The 20215-nt window shown below is 47.1% G+C and overlaps 2 protein-coding genes across 2 annotated transcripts in view; one reads left to right on the forward strand and one right to left on the reverse strand.

The window, feature by feature from the left end:
- Positions 1 to 3729, forward strand: part of DYRK4 (dual specificity tyrosine phosphorylation regulated kinase 4) — a 37640-nt gene extending 33911 nt beyond the window's left edge. Inside the window, exons 17-18 of the mRNA XM_087722270.1 lie at positions 727 to 908; positions 3141 to 3729. Coding sequence (XP_087578396.1) covers positions 727 to 908; positions 3141 to 3400 — 442 coding nt within the window. The 3' untranslated portion in view covers positions 3401 to 3729. The remainder of the gene's footprint in view (positions 1 to 726; positions 909 to 3140) is intronic.
- Positions 3730 to 11199: 7470 nt separating this feature from the next.
- AKAP3 (A-kinase anchoring protein 3) lies at positions 11200 to 19769 on the reverse strand. Its single transcript, XM_087722572.1, has 6 exons — positions 19677 to 19769; positions 19400 to 19468; positions 18382 to 18425; positions 18099 to 18206; positions 13250 to 15304; positions 11200 to 11512 (listed from the first exon to the last, which is right to left on the reverse strand). The coding sequence occupies exons 2-6, from the start codon at positions 19413 to 19415 to the stop codon at positions 11357 to 11359; spliced, it is 2379 nt and encodes a 792-aa protein (XP_087578698.1). The 5' UTR covers positions 19416 to 19468; positions 19677 to 19769; the 3' UTR covers positions 11200 to 11356.
- Positions 19770 to 20215: the final 446 nt, after the last annotated feature.

The following is a 20215-nucleotide window of genomic DNA, read 5'->3' on the forward strand; positions in this document are numbered from 1 at the left end:
TATTTTTTAGCTTTTTAAGCTCTACCTCTTCTTTTTAGTACAACTATTCATTTAGTGAGCATTCCAGATTACCGTATTTTTCAGAGTATAAAAAGCACCTCCCCCCCCCCAAAGAGCGTGGAAATGTTGGTGCATCTTATACATCGAATACAGCCATTTTTGGCCTCCCGAAGCCCCGCCCCTGCATCCTATTTTTGCGAAAACAGGCCGTTTTTCATAAAAACTGAGGCGTTTTTCCCTTCCCCCATCCCCCAGCAGCACTCTGCAGGCTTCAGCAGAGCTGTGGGGAGGCAAAAACGCCTCAGTTATTGCGAAAAAAGGTCTGTTTTCTGCCCATTTTTTGCAAAAATGAGGGCTTTTTGTCTTCCCTGAGTCCTGCTGAAGCCTGCAGAGTGCTCCTGGGGACCGGGGAGGACAGTAACTTTTTTTTCTTACTTACCTCTTCGAAATCTTGGTGTGTCTTATACACCGGTGCGTCTTATAGTGCGAAAAACACGGTACATCGCTAGGAAAAGTGATAAGACCGTTCCTTACACTTATAACAGCATCCCCACGGTAATGCGATCACAACCTGGGTGCTTAGCAACAAACATATATTTATGAGGGGTTGCAGCATTCTGAAATGGGCTGAAAGAGCTACATGCGGCTCCGGAGCTGCAGATTGCCCGCCCCTGGTTTAGCCGTATCCTTTTTTTAAAATTATTATTATCCTCTTTTCATATCAAGGTGGAAACCTTCTTTGCGCATGATTCCGGAAGAGGCCATTCGCCACCCTTGGATGGAGGAACCGTGGCCCCCCCGACTTAAGCAGAAGCCCAAGACGGCTACGAAGCCGAGCGAGACGACATTTTACACCCTGGAGAAGAAAAAGGAAAACGCTCATAAAAATGCACAGATAGAAAAAGAAGGTTGCTTAATTTTAATTCCTTTAAAAATAAGACTAATAATCAAAGCCCTACAGGTACTCCTCGACTTACAACCATTCATTTGGCAACCGTACAAAGTTAGGACAGTGCTAAATAAAAGGGGGGGTGGACTGAGAACCGGTCCTCACATGAGCCAAGGTGGCGCAGTGGTTAAATGCAGCACTGCAGGCTACTGCTAGATCAGCAGGTCAGCGGTTCAAATCTCACCGGCTCAGGGTTGACTCAGCCTTCCATCCTTCCGAGGTGGGTAAAATGAGGACCCAGATTGTTGGGGGCAATATGCTGACTCTCTGTAAACCGCTTAGAGAGGCCTGAAAGGCCTATGAAGCGGTATATAAGTCTACTGCTATTGCTATTACTTACAACTGTCTCCATCGGCTCAATATTTAGGCACTTGGCAACAACACATGCCTTTCAGAACTGCTACAGCATTCCGGGGTCCCATAATCCTTTGTCTGGGGTGGTGTAGGGTTTCCTGCCTGAGCAAGGGGTTGGACTAGAAGACCTCCAAAGTCCCTTCCAACTCTGTTATTCTATTCTAATAATCTCCACTTCCCAGTGGACTTCTGACAAGCTAAATCAATAGGGGAAGTTGGATACGCTTAATGACCATGTGATTCGCTGAACGACTGCGGCCAAAGTCATAAAATTTGGCGTGACTCGCTTAGGAGCTGCGACGTGGCATTGGTTAGAATTGCAAAACAGGTAGCCCTCGGCTTATCACAGTTTATTTAGTGACCGAATTTACACCATTGCTAAAAACCGTGACTGATGACCATTTTTCACACTTACGACCTTTGCGGGATCCCCGTGATGATGTGATCCAAACTCTGAAATCTTGGCAACTGGCTCATAGTTATGACGGTTGCAGTTGTGTGAGTCACGGGAATGTCCTTTTTGCGACCTTCTCACAAACAAAATCAACGGGGGGGGGGGGAGCCAGATTTACTTAACGACCAGACTACCAACTCATCCACCGCAGTCATTCGCGTAAACGAATGAGGCGAAACTCCCTTAAAAATGCCTCGCTTAACAACAGAACTTTGGGGCTCTATTGTGGTCGTAAGTTGAGGACTACCTGTATAAAGAATTTCTTTTCCTGGCAATGCGTAGAGCAGCGGCACAATCGGTGGGTTTTTCTGTCTTTTTTTAGTTTTTAAGAAGCAGCCTTTGGGGTGTGATTTAATTGATTATTTTTATTTTTTGCACATTGCAGAGGGTTGGACTAGATGATCCCTTTGGTTCCCTCCAGCTCCACAGTTTTGGGATTCTATGGCTTCTCACTGTCAAGCTGGGTGACAGGAAGCATAGCAGGTAGCCTTCGTTAGATTTAAAAACAACCAAACCATCAACTTTCATCGTCTTGTGATTGGGCAGGATGGTGCCAGTTAAAAAAAAAAACAATATTACAGGTAGTCCTCGACTTATGACCATTCATTTAGTGACCATTTTACACACTTATGGCCCATTGCAGCATCCCCATTGGTTTACAGACCCTGCATTCACTTAACAACCAGGATGATTGTCTCCGGATACGCTTCAAAGTGCTAGTCGTAACTTATAAAGCCCTTCATGGTATTGGACCTGGGTACTTGAGAGACCGCCTGCTGCCAATTACCTCCCAAAGACCCGTCAGATCTCACAGGGTCGGCCTCCTCCGGGTTCCGTCCACCAGCCAATGCCACCTGGCTACCACCCGGGGGAGGGCCTTCTCTGTGGCAGCTCCGGCCCTTTGGAAGGAACTCCCCGCAAAGATTCGGACCCTCACCTCTCTCCAGGCCTTCCGGAAAGCCATCAAAACCTGGCTGTGCCAGCAGGCCTGGGGTTGATGAGTTCCCCTCCCCTCTCGACTGGTACGGCTGTGTGATTTTCGTGTATTTTAATTATGTGTACTGTTGTTTATGTTCCCTTTCCCCTTTGAGTTGTTCGCCGCCCTGAGTCCCTCCTGGAGAAGGGCGGCATACAAATAAACCAAATACAATACAATACAATACTTAACAACCGTGGGGGAGAGGAGAGGGAATCATAAAATCAGGCCCTGCTCACTTAACAACTACCTTGCTTAACAGTGGAAGTCGTGCGCTCAATTGTAGCCGTTAAGTCGAGGATTATCTGAATGCTTGGATAGCGGCTAATGCACAAGTCCATTCGCTCCTCTCTGGTTTTAGTCTTCAAGCGCAACAATAATATTTTGGGTTCTTCCCCGCTTCGCAGATGACGTCGCTCGGCAGCAGTCCAGCACAGAAGTAAAATCCGACCCGCCTGAAAAGTTACCTGCTTCGCATCCAAAGCTTTCTCCCGTGGCGTTGTCGGAAGAAATAAATAAAGAGGAAAACCGGAACTCAGCTAAACAAGACACTCCCGCGAAGGAAGGAGACTCTCCAATGGAGAAAGTGTCCAAAAAAGAACACAGGCCGGGGAAAACCTTGCGGAAAAATGCAAGCATCTTACCACCCATTAAGTACAAGCAGTGATTGGGCCTTTCTTTCCGCGCAGTGTCTCGATAAATATTTTGCTCTGACGTGCTGAAGAACGGAAATTGAACGCATCTCTCTCTTCTCTCTCTCTCTCTCTAACCGTGGTCTGTGCGTTTTTATTGGCGGAGGCTGGGCCGTAGATGGGACTACACCTCCCAGTCTCCCGGTTTCCAATAAACTGAATTCACATGTGCCGGATGTCGAATCATGGACTCGTAAGAAACTGGTCAGGCTCCAAAAAAAAAAGGAAAGGAAAGAAAGAAAGAAAGAATCATGCTATGAAATATAGTAATTTGTTTATTCAAGCAATAAATCGTGGTTTATTCATTAAAGCGAGCTGAACATTTATCAGGGAACTAAAACGGCATGAATAGATCTGTAGATAAATAGATTTAAGGTTTCATAAACGCGAAGAAGAAATAACGGTTCCACCACAAATCCGCGGTAGACTAAAGCGCGCTCGACGAAAGCGCATACGTGACGTCATCACAGCGCGACGAAAACAGCACGCTGTGAGCGGTAAATTTAAAATTAACGTGAAAACCTTACCTTAACCCCCCCAAACCTAACCCTAAACCTAACCCTAAGCCTAACCCTTAACTAACCCTAAACCTAACCCTAAACCTAACCATTAACCTAACGCTAAACCTAACGCTAACCCTTAACCTAACCCTAACCCTAACCCTAACGCTTAACGTAACCCTAAACCTAAACCTAACCCTAACCCTTAACCTAACCCTAACCCTAAACCTAACCCTTACTTTTATGTAAATCGGCTTGCTTTAATTTTATTTTAATTTTATTTTAATTTATTTTTAATTTTATTTGTCGTGCTGCTGATGACGTCACGTACGTGCTTTGATCGGGCGCGCTTTAGTGGACCGCGGTTTTGACGGGTCATGGAAATAACGCTACAAATTCAAGGTAAATATTATCTGTAAGATGGTTTAACTAGAAAACAAAAACAACATTTCAAGCAAAATAATGTGCTGGTTTTTTTTTGTTTTTTTTTTGCAAAGGAATCCCATATAAAACCTAAGGATTAGGACGTATCTAAAGGAATGGTGTGGTGGCCTATGGGCACAATAAGAATGTATCTGCAGAACAAAACTCCGCTTTGGCGACAGGAAGGGAATCCGGCCATTAAAACCACTCTGCAAGGGATTACGGGGTTGTTAAAAGGAGATGATGCTTAGGACATAGCTAAGAAAAGATGAAGGAAAAGAAGGTTCAGGGCTGGAGAGCCAACTTGTCAGAAATGGGATAGGGGGTTTGAGAAGAGGGTTGGACTAGGTGACCTACAAGGTCCCTTCCAACTCGGTATTTCTGTAATAAGGATGTCCCAAAAGCATATCATGAGAAAGGCGGGGCTAGATGAATCCAAAATTGGAATTAAGATTGCCGGGAGAAATATCAACAATCTCAGATTGGCAGATGACACCACTATAATGGCAGAAAGAGAAGAGGAACTAAAGAGCCTCTTGATGTGGGTGAACAGGGAGAGCGCAAAAGTTGGCTTGAAACTCAACAGTAAGATAACTAAGATCATGGCATCCGGCCCTCTCAATTCCTGTCAAACAGATGGGGAAGAAATGGAGGTAGTGACAGATTTTATTTTCCTGGGCTCCAAGTTCACCGCAGATGGGACTGCAGCCAAGAAATTAAAAGACGCTTGCTCCTGGGGAGGAAAGCTATGGCAAATCTAGACAGCATCCTAAAAAGCAGAGACATCACCCTGCCAACAAAAGTGTGTAGAGTCTAAATGGCTGAAATATCTGCATATCTCAAGGACCACTCAAACGAGAGATATAAACTGGAGTGGAGAAGATGGATTGACTATACTCAAAATAAATATGGGACTAAGAAATTCCAGATAGCTTATGACTGAAGAAACTAGGAATGATATAAGTTGTTTAGAGCAAGCCTAGCAAGGAGGAGTTAAAGCTCAAATGAAAGATGATATTAACTTTTTTAAAAAGTTTATTTTAGAATGTTTTTTGTTAAAGATTTATACCCTGTATTGGTTCTGAGAAGTCGGCGGGGGGGGGGGGAGGTTGGGGGGAGGGTTGAGGGGGGAGGGTTGGGGGGGAGGGAAGTAAATATCTGTAAAAGTGTTTTTTTTTTCAAAATTTTCATTTAAAAAAAGTGTATATAGTCATGGCTACAGTTTCCCAGCTGCAATGGATGGCTGTGAAAGTTGGACCATAAGAAAGGCTGAGCGCCAAAGAATGGAGGCCTTTGAACTCTGGTGCTGGAGAAGACTCCTGCGAGTCCCTTGGACTGCAAGGCCACCCAACCGGTCAGTCCTAGAGGAGATCCACCCTGGCTGCTCTTTAGAAGGCCAGATCCTGAAGAGGAAATTCAAATCCTTTGGCCACCTAAGGAGAAGGAAGGACTCCCTGGAGAAGAGCCTCATGCTGGGAACGATGGAGGGCAAAAGAAGAAGGGGACGGCAGAGAATGAGGTCGCTGGATGGAGTCACCAAGGCAGTCAGAGTGAGCATAAATGGACTCCAGAGGATGGTAGAGGACAGGAAGGCCTGGAGGAACATTCTCCATGGGGTCGCGATGGGTCAGACACGACTTTGCAACTGACAACAGCAACAAATGCAATAGCGATAGGGTTAAGAGTTAGGGCTTGAGAAAAAAAAATACGTGGATGGAATTGGCAGATATTAGATTTGTGTTGACACCCGAAAAAGACTTCTCAAAGAGGCTAATTGATTTTTATGAGCGTTCAGAAGAAATAGGAAAAGGAGCACAGGGGCTCCAGTGGTTGGAATGCTGGGCAGGAGATTAGCGGTCAAAAACATAGAATAACAGAGTTGGAAGGGACCTCGGAGGTTCTCTAGTCCAACCCCTGCTTAGGCAGTAGATCCTATACCATTTCGGACAAGTGGCGGTCCAGTCTCTTCTTGAAAACTTCGAGTAACGCAGCACAACCCACAACTTCTGAAGTGCAAGTCATTCCGTCGATTGATTGTTCTGGCAGTTAGGAAATTCCTCCTTAGTTCTGGGTTGGATCTCTTCTTGGTAAGTTTCCAGCCGCTACTTCATCTCCTGCCTTCAGAATAGGCTTCTCTGTAGCAGCTTCTCCAAATATTGGAAGACTCACATAAAGTTAAGGGTTAGGTTTAGGGTTAGGGTTAGGGTTAAGTTAAAGGTTAGGGTTAGGTTTAGGGTTACGTTAAGCGTTAGCGTTAGGTTAAGGCTTAGGTTTAGGGTTAGGTTTAGGGTTAGGTTAAGGGTTAGGTTTAGGGTTAGCTTTAGGGTTAGGTTTAGGGTTAGGTTTGGGGGGGTTAGGGTAAGGTTTTCGCTTTAATTTTAAATTTACCGCTCACAGTGCGATGTTTTCGTCGCGCTGTGATGACGTCACGTACCCGCTTTCGTCAAGCGCGCTTTTGTCTACCGCGGTTTTGTGGTGGAACCGATCATCTTTGTGTTGTGGCCCGCCAGTACAGCTGGCAGCAGAGTCGGACAGTGAAGAGGTTGGGGAGGAACATGGGCCGGTCTTGTAGGTTGGGGAAGGCTCGGACGAGGGCTCTGCGTCGGAGGCAGAGATGGGACCAAGGCCGCTTGGCAGTTCTCAGCTGCCTTTGGAGCTGGACAGCAGTGAGGCAGAGGAACAGCTGGAGCCTGTTCCCAGTGTGCCCATGCGCAGAGCTGCCAGGAGAAAAGAACAGCTCAGAAATCAGGGTCGACTTGGGAGTAAAGCCACAGGTGGACAAAGAATAGCCCCTCTCAAGAGGAGCGAGAGGGGAGTGGGCTTTTGCAGGAAGCAATTTGTTTCGTTCGTTTCAGGAGTGTGAAGATCTGTCCGTGAATCACCGAGACTCTGGGCCAAATCTTTCCTTCCACAGCATTACGTTTGGACAATATTGACATGGCAGATTTCCAAGCTAGATAAGGTCTGTGGTCAGAACTTCACCTTTGAAGGACTGTTTACCAGGACTTTGCTGAATGTGAATGAGAGGAATTCACATTCGTTTAATAAAAGGGGTTTTGTCGGGACCAGGAATCTCCGTGCTTTTTGGAGAAGCCTCGGCCAGAAAACTTTTTTTAAAAAATTTTTTATTTCTCATATATACATTCACAAATATATGATCTCATAACTGTTATTAATAATATGTATTTGTAACAATTTTTCTCCCCTACAGTTGACAATATACTTGAAATTGCTTTCTTACCATCCCATAAACCCATCTTATCTTACAACAATCCTACTTCCTCTTCTTTCCTTCCCTCCTTCCTTCCCTCCTTTCTTCTCTCCTTCTCTCCTTCCTTCCCTCCTTCCTTCCCTCCCTCCTTCCCCCTTCCCTCCCTGCTTTGTTTCCTTCTCTCCTTCCCTCCTTCCTTCCCTCCTTTCTTCTCTCCTTCTCTCCTTCCTTCCCTCCTTCCTTCCCTCCTTGCTTCCCTCCCTCCTTGCTTCCCTCCTTCCCTCCCCCCTTTCTTCTCTTTCTTCTCTCCTTCCTTCCTTCCTCCTCTCCTTTCCCTTCTCTCCTTCCCCTTCCTCTCCTCTACCCTTCCCCTCTTTTTCCCTTTCCTCCCCTCTCTCCTACTCTTACATTCCCTCCAATTCTTCCTCTGCTTTTCCTTCTCTCCTATTCCTCTCCTTTCTCCTCACCTTCCTATCTTTCCTTCTACTCCTCCCTCCATCCACTCTATCCGTTGTTGTGTTCCCAATTCACCCGCCCGAGTGTTGATTGCTGAATGAAAGTTGTGTTTTATTATTTTTCTTTGTTCACATTTTGTTTTGTTTTTTGATACTGCACCCCCCTCCCTTGTGATTGTAAGCCGCCCTGAGTCCCCTCAGGGAAAAGGGCGGCCTATAAATCTTAATAAATGACTTAAATTAAAAAAAAATGACATATTTTCCTCTTCAGGGGGTGAGCTGATTCTTTTTTTTTTCCTAATTGAAAGTTATAAAAAAAGGCAAGATTTACAAAATACAAGATACAAAAAGAGATAAAGCTTCTTTACATATTTACAGCGCAGACGGCGCTGTTCAGAAAACTTTGTTGCTCTTTTCTGCACTCTTTCCGAGTCTCAACTTTTTTGTATCGTGGTAACTAAAATTGGACATGGTATTCCAATGCAGTATAAAGTGGTACTAAAGAGCTCTGCTGCCACAGTAGTTAGAATGCAGTACTGCAGGGCTACTTCTGCTGACTACCAACTGCCAGAAGTTCAGCCGTTCGATTCTCACCAAGCTCAAGATTGACTCAGCCTTCCATCCTTCCGAAGTCGATAAAATGAGGACCCAGATTGTTGGGGGGCCATAGGAGGTTTACAAACCGCTGAGAAAAGTTATTGCTACTATCAGTTTACACGATCTTGAAGTTATCCCACTGCTGGCTCATCCCGTGTTTCCCCGAAAGAAAGACCTACCAGAAACTAAGCGGCAGCATGATTTTTCCGGGGTGCTCATAAAATAAGCCCTACCCCCAAAATAAGCCCCGATTAAGATTGTCAGCCAGACAGATCCATTTACCGTAATTCCCCGAAAATGAGACCTAACTGGAAAATAAGCCCTAATGTATCTTTTGGAGCAAAAATTAATATAAGACCTGGTCTTATTTTAGAGTAAATACGGTACATAAGGGGTGGTGTACTAGAATACCTAGATCCCTCTCACAGTTGAATCACATACCACCTACCCTATGCTTGTATATTTGTTTTTGTTGCCTGTGTATAAGTCTGGTCCCACTCTCCTTCCTGGATATCATAAGAGCAATTAAGACTTAGCTGTCAGGCCTGCAGCCATTTTTTCTTTTGGATCTTTGCCCTGCCACACTTTCTATTATTTTACTATGCCTTTTCTATTGTGGGGAAATGGGAGGGGGGATTGTATGGAGTTAGATGCTATGTAGCCAAAACAAAATTCCTTTCTAGAAAGCCAAGGACATCCTTCGTCTCTGCACCTGACCGGAACTGGATGGGTGGAACTGCCAATCTGGCAGTGGAAGATTGGACCGTGTGATGGGCTTGTGGGTGTGGTTAGAGCCGAGGTGGCACAGTGGTTAGAGTGCAGTACTGCAGCCACTTCAGCTGACTGCTAAGCTGCAGTTCGGCGGTTCAAATCTCACCGGCTCAAGGTTGACTCAGCCTTCTATCCTTCTGAGGTGGGTAAAATGAGGACCCAGACTGTGGGGGCAATATGCTGACTCTGTAAACCGCTTAGAGAGGGCTGAAAGCCCTATGAAGCGGTATATAAGTCTAGCTGCCGCTAACTGCTATTGGGGGCAAGATCTTGAACTTTCAGCTGGGTGGGGAAAACCGGGAAGCTTTCAGATTTGGGTTTTCCCAGATGTGCCAACATGGCTCCCTTAATAAATTGGAACTTTGAGCAATACTTTGCCTTGGACTCTGATTTAATTTTGGATGCTATTTGGAGCGGTGACCTTAGCTTTACCATCCAACCCAATAGGAAGAATCGCTTTGTGTGTAAGGAAGGAATTGCAGAAACATGATTCATTACGGTTAAGTTTGAAATTGTTATTTATAGATATATATATATATATACCCTGATTTATTTTGCTGGGCTTCATTGTTATTATTTTTTATGGAGAGTTTTGTATTCTACAAGGAAGATGACCTAAGGAATAATTCACAAATAGTTCGACGTGCAAATTCCACTCAACTTCTGACAGGCAGCAGATTGCTGAATATAATACAGGTAGTCCTCAACTTACAACAGTTCATTTAGTGACTGTTCAAAGTTACAACGGCACTGAAAAAAGTGACCTATGACTATTTCACACGGACAACGGTGGCAGCATCCCTATAGCCGTATGATCAAAATTCACATGTTTGGCAACTGACTTTTATCTACGATGATTGCAGTGTCCCGGGATCCCCTCTTGGTGACCTTCTGATCAGCAAAGTCAATGAGAAACCCAGATTCACTTAACAACCATGTTATTCCCTGAAAAAGTACAGTGATTCACTTAACAACGGTGGCAAGAAAGGACATCTAATGGGGCAACATTCACTTCACAGCTGTCTCACTTAGCAATGCCTACATCTCGAGCTCAATGGTTTAGGTTTATTCGGTTTAGGTTTATCATATTTATATGCCGCCCTTCTCCCAAGGAATTAGGGCGGCGTACAACATTAAAAGAAACATATAATACAAAAGTTAAGAAGAAATTAAACAGGATATCCCAAACCCAATTAAAATTGACAATGACACATTTTTTTAAAAAAGAATTCAAATTAAAATTCACAGTGATCAATAATTTGATTTGTTTTGTTCAGGCCAGGCCAGCTTGCTGGAAAAGCCAACTTTTTAGGGCGCGTCGGAAGGACCAGAGGTCGGGGATTACGCGAAACTCTGGGGGCAGCTCATTCCAGAGGGAAGGCGCTCCCACAGAGAAGGCTCTCCCCCTGGGGGTCGCTAGCCGACACTGTCTGGCCGACGGCACCCTGAGGAGGCCAACTCTGTGGGATCGCACTGGATGGTGGGAGGCTACCGGTGGCAGTAGGTGGTCTCGCAGGTACCCTGGGCCTAAGCCATGGAGCGCTGGTGGTCACAAGCCGAGAATTATCTGTAATAGGTGGCATGGCTGCAAGGCTAAAATGGCTGGGGTGCCACTGGAATGCCATCGGCATTGACAAAATCCCCAATCGGTCAATTGCGAAAGGCAGCTTTACTCGGAACAGCTTACATCCTGCGACCATCAAACCTCTACCTCTGCCTTATCTCAGGTCCCTGAGAAGGACAAAAATACCCAAATCCATTCTAAGCCACTGGGTGATTGTGCGACGAACCGCAAATAGCAACAATAAAAACAATACTTTGCACTGACACTAAGTATTTCCTTCCTTTATTCATTTCACTGCTCAGCAGGGGTTGGGGGAAATCAGTAAAACTCATATCATCTTTGACCAATGAGTGCTGTATCGAGGAAAACTAACAGGGCAAGGAGAGGCCGAGACCGGAGACATGCTGGGCTTACAGGTTCTGAAGCAGCCAATCCAGGACTGGCAACCGCACAAAGTTGCCCAGGGCTTCTCCTAGCTGCCTTTCCTTCTCATACTTCAGCACAGATTGCATGACGTCTCCCACGCTGTAGTTTCTCTCCACAGCCACCGTGGAGAGTTGCTGGAGCTGCAGGAGAGGATTAGAGGAAGAGAGAAATGGTTGAACAGGTACAGTCTTGGACTCACAATCACAACTGAGCCCAACATTTCTGGGGTTAAGTGAGGCACTGCCGCCCCAGTGCCGGAAGGAGAAGTGAGCCGGTGGCCATGCCGGGTCTTGCTGGATGGGGCTGCTGGAGCTGTTGCCATGAGGTGAGGCAATTGTCGGGGTGTGGATGGCCTGGCTGTGGTGGCCCTGAGGTAAACTGGTGTGGGGCGTGTGAGGCGTCTAAAAATAAATAAGACACCCACTGAATATAAGCCCTAGAACTTATTTGTCGGGGTGCGGATGGCCTGGCTGTGGTGGCCCTGAGGTAAACTGGTGTGGGGCGCGTGAGGCGTCTAAAAATAAATAAGACACCCACTGAATATAAGCCCTAGAACTTATTTGTCGGGGTGTGGATGGCCTGGCTGTGGTGGCCCTGAGGTAAACTGGTGTGGGGTGTGTGAGGCATCTAAAAATAAATAAGACACCCACTGAATATAAACCCTAGAACTTATTTGTCGGGGTGCGGATGGCCTGGCTGTGGTGGCCCTGAGGTAAACTGGTGTGGGGCGCGTGAGGCGTCTAAAAATAAATAAGACACCCACTGAATATAAGCCCTAGAACTTATTTGTCGGGGTGTGGATGGCCTGGCTGTGGTGGCCCTGAGGTAAACTGGTGTGGGGTGTGTGAGGCATCTAAAAATAAATAAGACACCCACTGAATATAAACCCTAGAACTTATTTGTCGGGGTGTGGATGGCCTGGCTGTGGTGGCCCTGAGGTAAACTGATGTGGGGCGCGTGAGGCGTCTAAAATAAATAAGACACCCACTGAAGATAAGCCTTAGCGCTTATTTTTGTGCCCAAAAGAAAATAAGACCGGGTCTTATTTTGGCAGAAACACGGTACTTCCTGTCAAGAGTGATTTGCACTTTCATCTACATGTCTTCCGCTCGCAGCTTGTCAATAATAAGGAGGGGGGGTGGATGGAATGTAGGGGTGGGAGAATGGTATTTAAACATCCGTCGGCTTCTGTGAGACATTGCTGGCATCTTAAGGACACACCGAGCAGATGTCCTGGCATGGCTGGTTGTTTCCCATAACAAAACGAACAAAAGAGATTAGTGGACATTTTGGATCGTGGGTGGACGGTAGGGATTAACTATGCTTGCTTTTGTGCGAGAAACGCAGAGCTGGTTCTGCTTTTTCTATGCCAATGTGGTTTATTCAATAAAGTTTTATACTCTCAGTAATGGAGTGGTGCGATGGCCTAGAAGTGGAAGCTCTTGCCTCACAATCAGGAGGCTATTAGTTCGATCGCAAGGTTAAGGCAGATATTTCTCTCTCTGAGCACACTGAAAATATGTCTGCTGAACCAAACTCCACATTGGCAACAGGAAGGGCATCTGGCCATTAAAACACTCTGCTAGCTCACCATTCAGTTGCCCAGATTCCACCCCGCAAGGGATTATGGGATCATTAAAAGATGATGATGAGATACCTCTTGGAAAAATAATGTCCCAGGAGGTCCTTTTTCTGGATTCGCCAACTGGACAGTTGGCGTATTTGCATGCTTTCATGGACTACTTGTCTACGATTATAAACAGGAACAGAAAAAGTGTTTCTGCTCCTTCAAACCTGAGCAGAAACCCAACGCCATCCTAGTTTTAACTTCTCCTCACACGCTATTCCCCACACCCTCCTGGCGCATCCAACTGTACCTTGTTCAGGGTTTCTTCGTCATCATCCATGAAGTACAACATTGGGACGTTCAACTGAGAGGCTGCCACCCATTGGAGAATGGCTTGGAGTTGCTTGTTGTGAATGCTTTCCGGAGCGCTCTGGTTAGCCACAACTACCTTACGTCCGGTAGGCGTGTCTTCTCCGGACTCTGCTCTGCTTTCTGGATTTCCCGAGCATTTTGAATAGAAACCTCCACTCATTTCCTCTCCATCTCCGAGTTCTCCAAGTCCCGACTCAGGATTGCTGTATTTGGCGATCATCAGACACAGTTTGGTGACGGTATCGACCAGTTTGTCAACGAAGGGGCCGCTCCCTCCTTCCTTCTTGGCATCACATTGGTCCAGAATCATTTTGGTCAGTCCGGCTATAGCATCTTCATAAGAATGGTCCATATCGCAATGTCCCAAAGAACTTAGGCCTTCAGGAGCCTTGAAAGCATTCTGGATTGCTTCATCAGGCATCAGTGCCCCTGGATTTCCTCCTAATTTGTTGACGGTCTCATTGATGAGCTTCTGGATCAGCATTACGACCACGCTTGACATATCGTTCTCTGCGTTCATCCCAAGCTGCTCATCCTCACATTGCTTCAAAGTGTCGGACAGTTTTAAAGAGCCGAGGCCTTTATCTTGGGCCAAAAAGCCCAGGCCTCCACCTGCCTTGCTGGATCGGCCCCCTTCCACTCCATCCTTCATGGCGTTCTCCTGCTGCACCAGATGATATTGTATCAGCAACAACGCCGTCACAATCAGGTCTCTTGCCCAAGAATCAGTGGTAAGATTAGCAAGGTCTGGAATTTCTTGGGTTGGCATAGGCTTGGGGGGCATTGTGGTTGTTGTCCCTGTAGGGTCCTGATGTTGCTTCTGATGCCACATGTTGAGACCTTCTTTGATGATGTGATTGCCGACCGTTTCCGCACAGGTCATTTCCTTATCTTTCATGGTTTCCGATTTCGCCGCCGAGAACCTCATGTTCTGAGTCTTGGTGTCGGTGCCCCGGCCGGTTTTGATGGTAGCAAAGGCCATGCTCTGAGATTTGGCTTTCTCGCTGACCTGCTTTTGCACGATCAGAGCATTGTGCAGGCGATTCAGCATGGCTTGGACGATCTCCGAGGCCTTTTGGCTGCCTTGCGTGAAGAGGCTTCGCTTCACGGCGGAAACAAAGTCAGAATCGGTCATGAGGGTCCCGGTGACATCATGTAAGTTCTTCATGCAGGAGTCAATCAGGTCGGACACCACCTCCTTGGAGTGTTTCAGCAGAACCTTCTTCAACACGGCGCATGCGATGTTGGAATCGTTGACTTTGACTTTCATCGTCTTCATCACGGAGACCATCATGTCCGAAACCACGTTGTTGGCGTAAACCAGGATCCCTTTGCTCAGCGAGTTGTTGTATTCGTCAGGCCCAAAGCGTTTCCGATGGTGGAAGCCTTTGCCCTCGTCCCTTTGAGGCTCGCTTTTATTGGGCACTTCCGTGTTTTCCTCTTTGTAATAAATGGTGGTTTTCTTCTTGGTGGTGGGGCTTTCCTCGTAGCGGCACTCGCACATCTTGGTAGGGCTGTGCTTGGTATCCTCGGTCCCCACCCCAATGGAGCGGTGGCCGTGGTCCCCAGCAGCGGCAAACAGCGTGTTGTGTATGCAGGTGGGGTTGCTTTCCGAGCGGTCGTTCATCTCCTTGCGCGCCATGGCGATGGCAAGGTTGGAAAGCCTGTTGCAATAAAAAGAGACTTCATCCGGGTCGGGATTGGGGTTCGGCGAAGAGGAGCCTTCGCTTTCTTCATCCTTGGGTTCCTTCTGACAACCGGCCTTCATGCTTAAGTGGAAGTTGGGAGACCCCTTGTTGGAACTGACATTCAGACTGAATTCTTCATCGCAAGTATTGTAGGGTGCCGGAGAACGGACATTACGCTTGGGCAGGGTTTGACGTCCCTCGGACGGGTCCCTTGTCCTGGCCCTTCTGGCATTGTTACTGGCGTTCAACGCATCCGGGACACCAACATCAGGCTTCTCCAGATCTTGCCGGAGTCTGCTCAGGACCTTGAGGGGATCAGAGGAAGTTTGCTGGAAAAGCTTAGCAGAGTCAGTCTAAGAAATGGCATAAAGGACTTTTTTTTTTTCATAACAAATCCCTCCCCATCATGTCATCCAGCACCAGTGGTGGGTTGCAAGCGGTACGCCCCAGTACGGGCGTACCAGAGCCTGCCCGGAGCACCAGGTACCCTTCCAGTATGGTGCTCCGGAGGGCCCGCCCACCCAAGCTCCTTACCTGTCCTTTAAGCCTTTGGCACTTCCGCGCATGCGCATGGCGCATATGGTGCCTGTGTGATGCTCCCCCGAGCAGCTGGAGCATCGCAGAGGCTTGCGGAGGCGTCCCAGGCAGGTACGATGCATGTACGCGCTGCACGCATCCACATGGGTGACCCCGGGCCCGTTCCAACCGTACTGGTTGGAACGCGATTCGGAACCCACCACTGACCGGCACCCAGTGTTTGATAGGTGGGAAGATGTCGCTTTGTCCAGGAAAATTAGCAGCTATCTTAAACTGCTGCCCTAAGTCGATACAGAATTGAATATACTGTACAAACAGAGGTCCTCTAGGGAACACAATTGTTCCTTGACTTTGGACAGTGGGCAAGGAATGGCATCTTGAATACCGCCAATCAACAATGGTTTGGGCCAAGAAAGCTGGCACAAACTTGGAAAGTAGGGAAGGAAGGAAGCAGGGGTGAGCTGCTACAGGCTCGCTTGGGTTCAGGAGAACCTATAGCTAATGTTATGACCAGTTCAGAGAACCTCCAAATCCCACCCCTGGCTGGCCCCACCCACCCCACACCGCCCCTCCACGCCTCCCAGAAGTCTCCATGCGGCCTGTTTTGGATGTGAGGTAAATGTAGAGCCTGTGCGGAGGCTCAGGGAAGGCGGAAAACGGGTCTCCTGGAAGTTCCGATGGAGGCAGTTTTCGCCCTCCTAGAGGTTCAAGGAAAGCCTCTGGAGCCTGGGAAAGGCAAAAACACCCCCCTCCACCGCCGCAGTGCAGGAGGCCAACTAGGCCACACCCACCATGGCCACACCTATCCAGCAACTGGGCAGAGAACCCATTGCTGAAATCTTTGAAGCCCATCCCAGGAAGGAAGGAAGGAAGGAAGGAAGGAAGGAAGGAAGGAAGGAAGGAAGGAAGGAAGGAAGGAAGGAAGGAAGGAAGGATTAATAGAACTTAGACTTAAAAGAGAAGGAGACAGTAAACCCAGGATGAATCAGATATCAAGACTTGAAATTTCAGATCCTGCTAACCCAAGATCGAAAACTCAGGGGAATCTGAGGTGAACAACAGGGAATTAAATCAATTATTTACAGTATGCCTAAAATGTTTTCCTTACCCAACAGAATGGAATAATAAAATGGAACAAAAAGGTGAAGATTAGCAACATGTAAGCACGGCTAATCATCCCTTAGCTGACTCTCTAATGCCCAATGAAGGACAAAGTAAATTATTCTGCTCCCAAGTTGACTTGATATAGATTTTGTGGTGAGAGCTGAGACTTCATTGCTCAAGCTGATATGGAGGAGGAGGGGGAAGGGGGAAGGAGAAGGAAGAAAGAAAATAAGAAGTAGAAGGAAGAGGAGGAGGAGGAAAAAGAAGAGGAGGCAGCGAGGAGGAGGAGAGGAGGAGGAGAAGGAGAGGAGGAACAGGAGAAGGAGAGGATGTGGAGGAGGAGGAGAAAGAAAGAAAGAAAGAAAGAAAGAAAGAAAGAAAGAAAGAAAGAAGAGGGAGAGGGAGAGGGAGGAGGAAGAGGAGGAGGAGGAGGAGGAGGAGGAGGAGGAGGAGGAGAAGAAGAAGAAGAAGAAGAAGAAGAAGAAGAAGAAGAAGAAGAAGAAGAAGAAGAAGAAGAAGATGAAGACGAAGACGAAGACGAAGACGAAGATGAAGATGAAGATGATGAAGACGAAGACAGAAGAGACTGGCTATGTAATATCCTACTATAGAGAAATAACCCAAAATACATTTGAGAAACCTCTCCAGCTATAGCTCAGCACGATCAAAAAATGTCCTAGAAATATCTGACCATCACCAAGGTGATATTCCTCAAGCCAGTCTCCTCATCCCACCCCAAGGACCACAGAAGAGGTTTTTGGCCTTCACCTAAAAACAAGAGCTGGCGGTGAGGCAGGAAAATATTTATAAACAGAAAAGCTGCTATTCTGTGCAACATGCCAAGATACCTTGTCAAATCCCAATGATGAAAACTGTGGCCAACCGTAGTAGAGATTAAAAACCAAGTCCCAGACACATCATCTTTCACTTTAGACCAGGGGTGTCAAACTCAAGGCGCGGAGGCCGGATTCCGGGCCACGGGGTGCTTAGAACTGGCCGCCCTGGAAACAGCGAAGGACCGACCCGCGGTGCCTCTGCCGATGAAAATGGAGCTCTGGAGGGCTGTGTGAGGCCCTCCTGCACTACATTTTCACTGGAAGAGAATTGCAGGAAGCTATCGCAGCCGAAAATGGGGCTCGCAAGGGCCATGGGCACCACTCCGTTTCTGCTTGCAGGAGGCTGTCGCAGCCGAAAACGGAGCTCGGGAACCTGTTTTTGCTGGCCAAGCGCTCGGGTCACCACAGGGGCTCCCGACACGAGTGACGTCGAGGTGGCCATGCCCACCCTGGGCCCCCGAGGGCAAACACTACCCTGCTGTGGCCCTCAATAAAAGAATAGTTTGACACCCCTGCTCTAGATTCTACTGACTGAAGAATTTATTTGTAGCCAGCGGAAGGAGCTCGGATGGCTTCCTGGACCTCCATATCTGTTGTGCCACCACAACAGATGTCTCCTTACCGTCCAGTTCTGTTGCTCCTTCTCCTCCTCTTTCTCCTCACCGGGTGTGTAACGCTCGACTTTACACAATCCACTCTGACTCTGTAACCAGTCAATGTTCTCTGACATCTGAGAGGAGAAGAAATTACAGCTAAAGGTGGAGATTGGATGTTTTACCTTGATGGTGTCAAGCCAGAAACCTTCTTTTCCCCCCGCTGGATTTTTTTTCCAAACACAAAAATAAATATTGAAGAAAAAACTCAAAGAATTGGAGGGGAAAAAGAAAAACAGCTCCGCCACTTACCAGTTTTTTACGGCCACGAGTGGGACTCCCGGTGTCTTCTGTTTCTGCAAGACCACAGAAGGTGGTACAGCATTAGCAGAGAAAGTCAACCTTCGGGTAAGCTCACATCATATAGATGTTTCCTGTGTTTCCTTCTCTGCTGCCACCAAATGTGAGTTAGCTGAGCTGCCTTTGGGGTTTCCTCCACTGTGGAACCAGGAAATGTTCAGGGTTTTTGTCCCAAAGACCCTTTTTCAAGAGATAAATGGGCTTTCTTGTTTTTCTTTGAGGAGGTTTTGCTTCTCATCCAAGAAGGTTCTCCGGTTTTAACTTCTGACTTCTTCGGAACTGAAGAAGCTTCTTGGGATGAGAAGCGAAACCTCCTCAAAGAAAACCAAGCACCTTTGGGACATATCCTCTTGCGTGTTCTCCAGGAATTATCCAAGGAGGCCCCCACAGGTTCTGCTGTTTGTTTATTTGTGTCTGAAGCATCACAACTAAAACAAGGCCTACTACTGGTTTGTGACATGGAGGTAAAGGTAAAAGTATCCCTGTGGATTTTACTCCCCTAGCTGTTGCCGACTCGTCTCTGTTTCAAGGCCACTGAGCCAGCGCTGTTGGAAGATATTTCCGTGGTCATGTGGCCAGCATGATGTCATGGAACGCTGTTACCTTCCCATTGAAGTGGTACCTATTTATCTACACGCATTTGCATGCTTTTGAACTGCTAGGCTGGCAGGAGCTGAGGCAGGTAATGGGGCTCAGTCTGTCACATGGCGCTCGGGCTCTCAAACCTGGGCTGAATGGGGAGGGAATGCAGATTTTGCAATGGACATTTTGCAGTATCCTTCCCTTGGAGTGGGGAGGGGATGGGGATTTTGAAGTATCCTTCCCCTGGAATGGGGAGGGAATGAGATTTTGCAGTATCCTTCCCCTGCCACACCCACCAAGCCACGCCCACCAAGCTACACCACGCCCACCAAGCCACGCCCACAAAACCGGTAGGTTAAAAAAAATTGAATTTCACCACTGTTCCCACCTGCTACAATTTCCATCACTTCCTGCTGTTGAGGAGGCTGGTTAAGGAAGGTTTACTGTCCTCCCCTCCCTGCGTACCAAAAACAAGGACATGTTAAAACCAAGACAATCCCCAAACAACAGAACAATTAAAAATAAAACCCAGTCAGATCCTACAGGTTTACAAGACATAGTAGACTTCCTTTGCTGGCCCACCCCTTGAGGTAGAGACAGTTTGATATATGGAGCTTACACGTCTTGGCCTGCGTTGACCACAGAATGGAGGAAACCTGGCCTACCTCTAGAACATCAGTGTGGCCACTCACAAAGAGTTCCCCAAAAGCCGGCTTTTAGGCCAAGCTTCCAGGATGTTCCTCAAAGGCTCCCCACACTGTGGCCTCCTCTCTCATCCTCTCCTTGTCAGAATGGACCTTGGAGTCACAATGCCCAAGTGACTCTGCTGTTTCCATGGCAATCATCAACACCACCAGAAGGAGGCTCAGCAGCTAGCCAAGGCTTGGGAGGAAACGGGTGAAATGCTGAGGACTAGTTCCCCCCGGTGCATTTACGAGTTGGGTTTTACAGGGATTAAATTAGGGTCAACTTCTTTGTCCAAAGATGAAATCCACAGCAATGCTGGATATTTCTTCCTGTAAAACTGACCTGACTGCCAATTCCTCCTATTTCTCAATTAATTAATTAATTCTTTTTCTTTCTTTCTTTTTGGGGTACAAGTTAAGGACCCAAAAGACTGAACTGTGCAATAGATCCAGGATGCACATGGCTCCTTCATCAATTATTTTCCAGATGGTGGGCAATAGCATTTTGTAGAAATGGA

This window comes from Thamnophis sirtalis, unplaced genomic scaffold (assembly GCF_051295495.1).
Source record: "Thamnophis sirtalis isolate CommonGarterSnake01/CBP01778 unplaced genomic scaffold, rThaSir2_p1.2 scaffold_9, whole genome shotgun sequence".
Taxonomy (NCBI): Eukaryota; Metazoa; Chordata; class Lepidosauria; order Squamata; family Natricidae; genus Thamnophis; species Thamnophis sirtalis.

Bases quoted from the DNA above. Each gene is read 5' to 3' on its own strand.
- AKAP3 (XM_087722572.1), bottom strand. The intron at 18,207-18,381 runs GTAAGTGGCGGA...TTCTCCTCTCAG, and splicing joins CTCGTGGCCGTAAAAAACTG to ATGTCAGAGAACATTGACTG. The intron at 11,513-13,249 runs GTACAGTTGGAT...CCTCTCCTGCAG, and splicing joins ACGAAGAAACCCTGAACAAG to CTCCAGCAACTCTCCACGGT.